General features: G+C 36.8%; 2 protein-coding genes and 1 non-coding gene across 3 annotated transcripts; all 3 read right to left on the bottom strand.

Moving 5' to 3' along the window:
* Window positions 1-16: 16 nt before the first annotated feature.
* nrm (nurim) lies at window positions 17-4413 on the bottom strand. Its single transcript, XM_007575865.2, has 4 exons — window positions 4194-4413; window positions 2696-2889; window positions 1792-1968; window positions 17-762 (listed from the first exon to the last, which is right to left on the bottom strand). The coding sequence occupies exons 1-4, from the start codon at window positions 4342-4344 to the stop codon at window positions 448-450; spliced, it is 837 nt and encodes a 278-aa protein (XP_007575927.1). The 5' UTR covers window positions 4345-4413; the 3' UTR covers window positions 17-447.
* On the bottom strand, window positions 3932-4004 carry trnak-cuu (transfer RNA lysine (anticodon CUU)). The gene has a single exon. It is a non-coding gene; the product is annotated as a tRNA-Lys (tRNA).
* A 909-nt stretch (window positions 4414-5322) lies between the features above and the next one.
* On the bottom strand, window positions 5323-8204 carry limd1b (LIM domains containing 1b). Its single transcript, XM_016662818.1, has 7 exons — window positions 7797-8204; window positions 7576-7677; window positions 6091-6158; window positions 5953-6015; window positions 5729-5859; window positions 5561-5612; window positions 5323-5480 (listed from the first exon to the last, which is right to left on the bottom strand). Exons 1-7 carry the CDS (start codon window positions 7816-7818, stop codon window positions 5397-5399), a joined length of 522 nt encoding a protein of 173 aa, XP_016518304.1. The 5' UTR covers window positions 7819-8204; the 3' UTR covers window positions 5323-5396.
* Between the last annotated feature and the right edge of the window lie 395 nt (window positions 8205-8599).

The following is an 8599-nucleotide window of genomic DNA, read 5'->3' as shown; positions in this document are numbered from 1 at the left end:
ATCTTTTCACATTGATGTAATTTGTCACTATATAAAAAAAATCCTACTTTGATTTCTTAAAGTTTTGTTTTTGTGGATGTTTAGAGTCCGGAGGGCCACCTAAATGGGTACGGTGCCCCAGATTTGGCCCGGGTGCCTTCAGTTTGACACCTGTGGTCTAAATAAAACTATTACAGTACTGTGAAAGTAGACAAAAGCAATGGTCACCCTGTATTATCCAGACATGAAGTTTTGTTCAAGTCAGTCAGAGAAATAAATTCATAGTATCAGAAAAGCACCCAGACCTTCTCTTCTTCTTTTATCCAGCAGTAATATAGAGTGAGAAATCTCATTAAGACACAGTTTTTCAAGAATAATTTACCTTTTAAAAACATAAAATGTGGCAAACACAAATATGTCAGTAGTGTAACATCTAGGTGTGAAACATGAAGGCAGCCTTGGATCCCTTTAGCCCTCCTTCTCCTTGAGGCTGCTGCCGTTCTGCTCCGCGCCGCCTCGCTGCGGCTCCGCTAACAGCCACACCTTGCCTTTAAGCTGGCCGCAGAGGTAGGCCAAATCCTGTTTGTCCAGAGAGTGTGCCAGGCCGACGTAGGCCGACAGCGTGCCGGCCAGCAGGAGCCTGTCCAGGGGAAAGGCCGGCAGCAGCCACAGGATGACGACCAGCTCCAGGCAGACGGGGTGGCGGAGGTGGGACAGCAGGCGCTGAGCCGGGGCTGGCTTCTGGGACCAGGGGTCCCCCAGACCCAGGCACTCATAATACACCTGGGAGGAGAAGAGTTTATCACTTATAGGCCAGTCGCAATAAACAACCAATTAACTGAACGTCAATGTCAAATTTATTTAGGAATCACTTTTCAAAACAGGTTCAAAACTGCACCAAAGTGCTGTACAGAAACAATAACACAATAGAGAGAGAATAAAAATAAGTAAATAAAATCAAAATAAAACATCACAACAGAAAAATTACACTATCAGGCCTCAATTAAATTCCAACAAATAAAAATAAAAATAGTTTTAAGAAGCGATTTAAAATGACCCAGACTGTGGGCAGAGGACGGTAAATTAAAGAATTTCCACTTGCATGATTTATTGTTTTTCTCTTTTCTCTCCAAAAATTCTCTACCATCCAATTTTCTACTGAAAACTGGATGATAAAAGTCTAAAGCTTTGGCATCAACTAGCCCTTTGTATTGAAGGACAATTTTATAATTTCATAATTAATTTTAGTTTTTGTTTCTGTTGCTTTGTTTATTCATTTTGGATGTTTAAAATATATCTAAAAACAGCCAAAGTGCTTACAAAAAAGAAGAAGAAAAAAGAACATAGTTCTGTTTTGGCAATAAGTTCATGTTTTTTAGTGTTCGCAAAATGAGTCATTTTAAAAACCTCCAAACAGTAAAGTTACATTCCATGGGCACTGAACCGTTTCCTAGCAACCCCAGCTGAGTCCCGTTACCTAGCAACCACACTGAGCTCCGGAACGTTTGGTCAGCTTGTTTTACCACTAATGGGGATCTCAATAAACATAAACATAAGCACAATAATTTCCTCACCAAAACTTATAAATCAATGAAAAAAATATACAAAAGTCTCTACTTCTGAAGTAAAAAAAAGAAGTAATACTAACACACACTTGTGTTTTGTTTTATTTTTAGGTAGAATTCAAAATTAAATTAATGCATTTTGTAGTTATTGTGACAATATTTTGCACTGAAAAGTCACATACTAAAAACACGAATCATTCAAATCACATTTAAAAACACAAATATATCCCTCTCTTAACTTTCCTACCTGTTTAATACCCAGTAGTTCAGGATAATCAAAAATAATGAGGATGCTGCAGATGATGGCCCAGCAGAGGAAGTGCAACCCAAAGCAGAGCAGAGGGAACCAGACACTCCAGGGTGCATGGCGCACGGACCACAGACAGGGGGCGCCAGTCACTGGCTGCCAGTGACGCACCAACATCTAAGAGAGAAAAAAATAATAAAAACTGAAACATAAGGAACATGTTAAATATAAAACGTACACATCACCAAAGGATTACTGGATTTGAACTGAGTTTGCCTAAACAGTACAGAAAAAATAAAAACAACGCAAACTAAATTGATTAAAGTTAAATTGTTTAGATTAGCTACACAAAATAAACATATGAGATTATAAGTGTGCTAAAAACTATAAATAAAACTTCCAAAAAAGAGTTTTAAAATATTAAGCAATACATAGACTGTAAATGCTCAAAAGGAGCTTAAACAAAAATGAAACATCAAAAGAGGCAAATGTTTATATAAAAGATATGTACAAAGAAAGGCAAGAGACTACTTAAAGAAACAAAAACTGCAAAATTATATTTAAAAATCAAATATAATAAAAATGACAAAAAACTATAAAAATCAAAACTAAAAATATAAAATATAATAAAAAACTACAAATACAATAAAAAAAAACAAAAAAACTAAAAGAGAGGACTTGAAATCAAGCATCAATATTTTAATTAATCTAAAAACAATAACAAATTATGTGCTTGTACCTAAAATATTCTGAATGGCAACTTGTAAATAATTTCAAAAATATTTATTAAATCTTGGCATCACTGCAGGCATATATATGAATTTTCACCAAATGAAAAAATGCAATAAAAGATGGTATTCAATGCATTTTTGGATATTAAAATGATTTTTGAGTGCTGCTGTACCTGGAGGGCGAGTGCAGTAGAGAAGCAGTACGCTGTCCTGTTCAGGGCCCCCAGCAGGGACTGCAGGGCCTGTTTGACCGGGGCCCAGGCCATCAGGCTGTGTTGGACAACGAAGAGAGCCAGCAAGGACAGATCCACAAAAAGAGCCCAGAGCACAGAACTGTCCTTCAAGGCCACGGACCAGGGGACGGAGTCTTAGTGGACACAAATCAACAAACAGTCAAGAAAGAGCAATTATTGAATTCATTATTTAAATATAATTATTGATAGGCAGGGCCAAACTTTAGGAGGGGCTTAGAGGGGCAGTGGCCCAAAACCCAACTCTTGGAGGAGGCCTAAAAATTATTTTATTTTTGAACAGTGTTATATAAACACAGTGCCTTTATAAAATCCAAAGTAGATGAGTTGTATTCATATTTTGAGATTTTAATGATTATAAACAATATTCAAATGTTTAAATTTGATGAAATCATAGTGGATTTCTTTGGGAACAACATACAATAGGAGAAGCTATTAATGTACTGTAATTTACATTATAAAATAATTTTTACTTATAGTACCAGTTTTTACCAAACTGGCACCAGGCCAAGGGCCCACATCCTTGTAAATCAGGCCCTGATGGCAGGGAATAAAACAGTTTCAATATATAATCAAGGAACAGAAAATAACAAGAATTATAAAGGTAGACTTTAACATTCAATAACATAAAATAAAAAGTCATTCAGTGTGTAGGGACACTTTACTTGCTAGTAAAACATGTTTTAGAGTTACTCAGACTAAATTTGGACTTATATCTTGTGGAGATAAGAGTTTAAACAGGCCATTCATGCTTGAAAACCTAATATGGCTGAATTAAAGCAATTTTTCAAAGGTTTGGTGAAAATGTATCTTCATCTGACCAGTCAGTCATTCATTTCTGTAGCTCTTTGCTTTACACAACTACAGTGTTGCTGAGCAAAGTGCTTCACAAAAATTACTGATTTTGCCATACAGGATGGCACAACTTGCTATTCGGTTTACAGAGTAATTATTTTTCCACATGGGGCCATTTTGGGTTTGGATAGCTTTTGTCCATAATAAATTAAATAAATTGAAAAGTACATTTTGTAGTCATTTAGGGCACTCAAGTAACAATCTTTGGTGCAAAAATGACTCTGTGACGTCGGAAACTATTAACATAACTACAGGATACTATGCTACACAATTAGGACATTTTTTGAAAACGAAAAATTTGATCGCCCAACGTGGGGCTCGAACCCACGACCCTGAGATTAAGAGTCTCATGCTCTACCGACTGAGCTAGCCGGGCGCTGATTTCATCGACCAAAATTCCGCCATACGTCATATGTACTCCAGACGTTCTGACGTGTTCGTAGATTTAATTATTGCACACAGTTGCATGACTACAAAGACTACACACTCATCGTGACTGTAAACAACTTCCTCAAGTGATAACTTTTTCTGGCTGCAAGCCACCTCAAGTTTTACGAGAGCTTACCTTGACAGAGCGTCGTCTCCCCTGTAATGTTATGATAGATGGGTCGAAACGACACGAAGCGAATGAAGTCTGCCCCAGAAATGAACACAAAGAGCATATTTAAGAGAGAGACAGCGCAGAGAGCCCAGCTACGGGCTGTGACTGACGCCATTTCAATCAGCCCTGCTCTGTCATGTTCACAGTTCCGGGAGAAAACTTGGTGTTAATATGGATTATTTACACACGATGGCGCTGTTGTTCGCATAAGCCTGGTGTATTTTAAAGCCAAACTTGTTTTAGTTTGAGAATAAAACGATGTGAACTTCATCAGTAATGTTGAAATGTAAATATTATATTACTAAAGGACTGCATATTCAATATTTAATATAATTTATTAAGTGTTAGTATTCTTTTCCGCAAGTTTATTGCTAAAGCAAATCAGAAATGTTATTACAAGTTATAAAAAACTTGAGTTGTATATGTATGGGGTTCCAAGTAGGACAAAAATGTTTTTATATTTTCAAACGTTTTGTTTGGTTAGTTCATCAATGAAATTAATGTGGGGCATCTAAGTTGTTTTCTTTAACATGACTAAGTGGAAAAACATTAAAAAAAAATTTTTTCTTCATCTGAAACAAAATTAACAGAAGCGCTAAAGGAGTTTAACAAACTTCACTACTTAAGTCAAGAAAATTTTACTCAAATAGCAGAAATGAACCAATGAGGAATCAGAAACTGTAAATCATGACATCATTAACATAGATCAAACTATTTACATCTTACGAACAAATCTATAAATCAGCATTTGGTAACCGCAAATCTGATCATATACAGATTTTACATAACAAGTAAGGTGACATAATATTTTCATCCTGTTCCACGCCATCAATCAAACAGTTGCTGCAGATGGAGATTAGTTGCTCTGGCTGCTAATTTTATTGTGGAGTATCAGTTTCAACAAAACATGATTTAAAATTGTTTTAAATGTGCTACTTACTAACATTTGAAACAAACAAGGATCCTAGTTTGCTTATCTGTTGGGCTGGCTCTGGCTAATTTAAATTTGCAAAGTGGACTCATGAAAAACATGAATTTGAATTTGTTCTTATATTTCCTGGTATGTAACAGAAATAAATGGCTGGGAAAGTGAGAAATCAGAAAAGCAAAGATTTTATTTGAATGATATGTTGTATAAGATATATGGCAGTAAAACACTCATCTCCATTAAATAAGGCTGACCTCACCGCTGTAACACTCTACATGATAGTACTTGTTACTCGATGCCACTCGAACTGACTCTGCAGATCCCTGAAACAGTTGGAAAAGGAAAACATGAGTAAAATGAGTAAAGTCTGAAACTCAGGCTGTTAACTGAAGTTGGACTTCACCTCTGTAGGCAGTATCGGCATCCCGCAGGCACCGCAGAGGGGAGACCGGACCCTGAAACCATGAAAAAGTCTCAGTGAAACTGAAAATCTCTTTGTGTGGAGACTCCCCCTGTTCTCATTGTAATCAGAACCAGAACTGGGCTGGGCCTATTGTTGTTGTAATGTCACCTGTGATAGTCGGTGACACAGTAAACCCTGCAGTCTGAGTCCACAGCGAAGGCCTGACCCTGCAGCTCCAGTCTGCAGACCACACAGCGAAAACAGCTCGGGTGGTACGATTTCCCCCGGGCCTGCAGAACCTGAATGTGTAGCTCTGGTTCTATTACTCAGAACTTTGTGAAGGTTTACAAAGAAGTGAACTCATGCGGGTAAACAGGTAAATAAATGCTTGCCAAATCTGTGATTGAACTTCCGCAACTGTAACATGTTTCTTCAGATGGGTGAACTCCAGAGAACTGCAAAAAACAAACAAAACAATGAGAACTGTAACTATTTCATTTATTAAGAGTAACCAACAAATCGACACTTACCAAAAAATCATCCTCACAGTAGATGTGTCCCGACACGGTGAAGAACGGCTGTCCTTTGAGCTGTTTGTCTGAAATAAATTAAATATAATAGATCAATATGGGAAAAGTGAATATATCACTGAAAATGTGTGTGCGTGTTTAACCGTTTTACATTTTTATACTCTCATTTTATCAAATTTTGAGTCATTAGATCAAGTCAAATCAGCATAAACATAACAAATGTGCCTTTTAATGCAAATTACCAAGTCATTTTTCTCTATTTGTTAATGTAAATATATTAGTTCACTTAAAATAAAACAAAACTAACTTATAAGTAACTTTTCAGCAAAATATAGGAGCTTGTTTTAAGTCAGTAATTCCTTAACATTGATGAAAAAGGAGATTATTTCACTTATAAATAGCACTTTTTCATCAATATTAAGGAATTATTGGCTTAAAATAAGATCCTATATTTTGCTGAAATGTTACTTGTAAGAATTTGTTTCTTCTTATTTCAAGGGAACTAATTTGCACTAAACACTACACCAACAAAAATTGTGTTTTTGCAGTGTAACAACCATAAAACACCAATCTAAAGGCTTTGGTGGGAAATCCAGGTGAGTTAAAGTAAAACTTGTTTCCACATGTCATCAGAACCTGTTGTATAGTTAATTTATCCAAATTTATTATGAGCGTTACATGTCATCAGACTGGTTTTTGAGTTTTGCTTCAGTACAGACAGGCTTATCAAGGTTGGGCTGCAGAGATGTGAACTTCCAGAAAGTGTTTACACATAACATCACTTTGTTTACAGACAATTTGGAAGTGCAGTTTAAAATGTAAACAAGGCTGTGTAAATATCTCGAGTCGTTCCTCATGTCTTCATATGTAGATCCAGGACAAACTTCCCTCCTTTATTGTCTTAGCTTTGCTTGTTTGTGGTGCAAAATTAGGAGTCAGATTATATCATATTTTAATAAATAATCTAGTATTTTATATATTCTTTATCTTCTTTCTGGCCTTGATCTGATGATATTTGGGGTTTCTAAATGGCTTTCAAACTTTTCCCAAATAACATTTTTTAAAGAAGCCTGATTAAAATATGCAGCTCTGGAAAAAATGATCAGTTTCTCCGATTTTACTTTTTATAGGTAAATGTTTGAGTAAAATGAATATTTTTCTTTTATTCTATTAACTACTGACAACATGTCTCTGAAATTCAAAGCAAAAATGTTTTATTTATTTGCTGAAAATGAGAAACGGTAAAAAAAAAATGCTATCAGACCTTAAATAACGCAAAGAAAACAAGTTTATATCCATTTAGAAACAACAATACTAATGTTTTAACTCAGAAATCAATATTTGGTCAAAAAACCAGGAGGTTTTCAATTCAACAAATATTATTGAATCTCACTAAAGTGTTAAATTAACACTGTATTTTTAACACCAACATTGTAAATCTGACACTTTTGGTCTTGCTGAGGTTCCTTAAACCAGGCGACTCACTGCAAACGCTGCAGGTGAAGCATGTGTTGTGGAATAAATGCCCCATCGCCTGGCAGGCTCCTCCTGCAGCAAACACGGCTTTCCCACATCCAGTGCAGCTTCCTAAAGTCACATCGCACACGATGGGTCAGATGAAGACATTTGGGTCTTCATCTGACCCAAATGTCAGATGAAGACCCAAACAGAACAAAGCAGGTAAAAATGCAAACCATCATCCTCACCAAAGCAACGTCTGGGCTCCATGGCTCCTCCAGTTGTCTGGTTCTGACAGTCTAAATTTACAGACAGCTGTAAGGGGAGCTGATCTCTGGTTTACTGCTGTTGCTTCTTGGAGGGCAACAAGCTGCAGACGCCCCGACAGTGGCTGCCCTCTGGGTGGCAACAGACAGGGACAACTGGCACGAAGAGAGAGAGAGACAGAGAGAGGCGCCTCAGACAGACGCAACAGAATTATACAAGAAAATCAAGTCAGTCATGTCATCTGGATTTATTAGAATTAAATTACACACATTTAGCTTGTGGCCGAAGAACTAAATTAAGTTTATAACGTCAAATGGTAAAAGTTTATCTGTGTAAAGAAGCATGAAGTGTTTGAGCTTGTTATGAGCAAGCATGAGGCGACAGTGGAGAGAAACAAGAAAACTCCAGGAGAACCCACTGAGTTTAAAAGTCCATCCATCCATCCATCCATCCATCCATCCATCCATCCATCCATCCATCCATCCATCCATCCATCCATCCATCCATCCATCCATCCATCCGTGTTAGAAGTTCATATTTTCATCCAGCGTATGGTTAGGATTTTTCATCCTAATTGTTTCTCTGCTATCAGCCATAAAACACTATTCACTTCCCCTCTGTTATTTTCTCCTACTGCTCTCCACTCATTCATGAATTGATATTTTTGCTCCTATTAACTCTATAACTTTGCATTTCCTCTCCACCTGACTAGGAGCTTCTGTTATAGATAAACCCGACTGCGGTCTCCAGCTCTGTGTGCGCTCTTTGTTTAAACTCTACATGA

The sequence above is a fragment of the Poecilia formosa genome, unplaced genomic scaffold, assembly GCF_000485575.1.
Source record: "Poecilia formosa unplaced genomic scaffold, Poecilia_formosa-5.1.2 Scaffold391, whole genome shotgun sequence".
NCBI classification, from domain to species: domain Eukaryota; kingdom Metazoa; phylum Chordata; class Actinopteri; order Cyprinodontiformes; family Poeciliidae; genus Poecilia; species Poecilia formosa.
The sequence above is the reverse complement of the archived record's forward strand: the minus strand, read 5'-3'. Positions and strand labels throughout refer to the sequence as shown.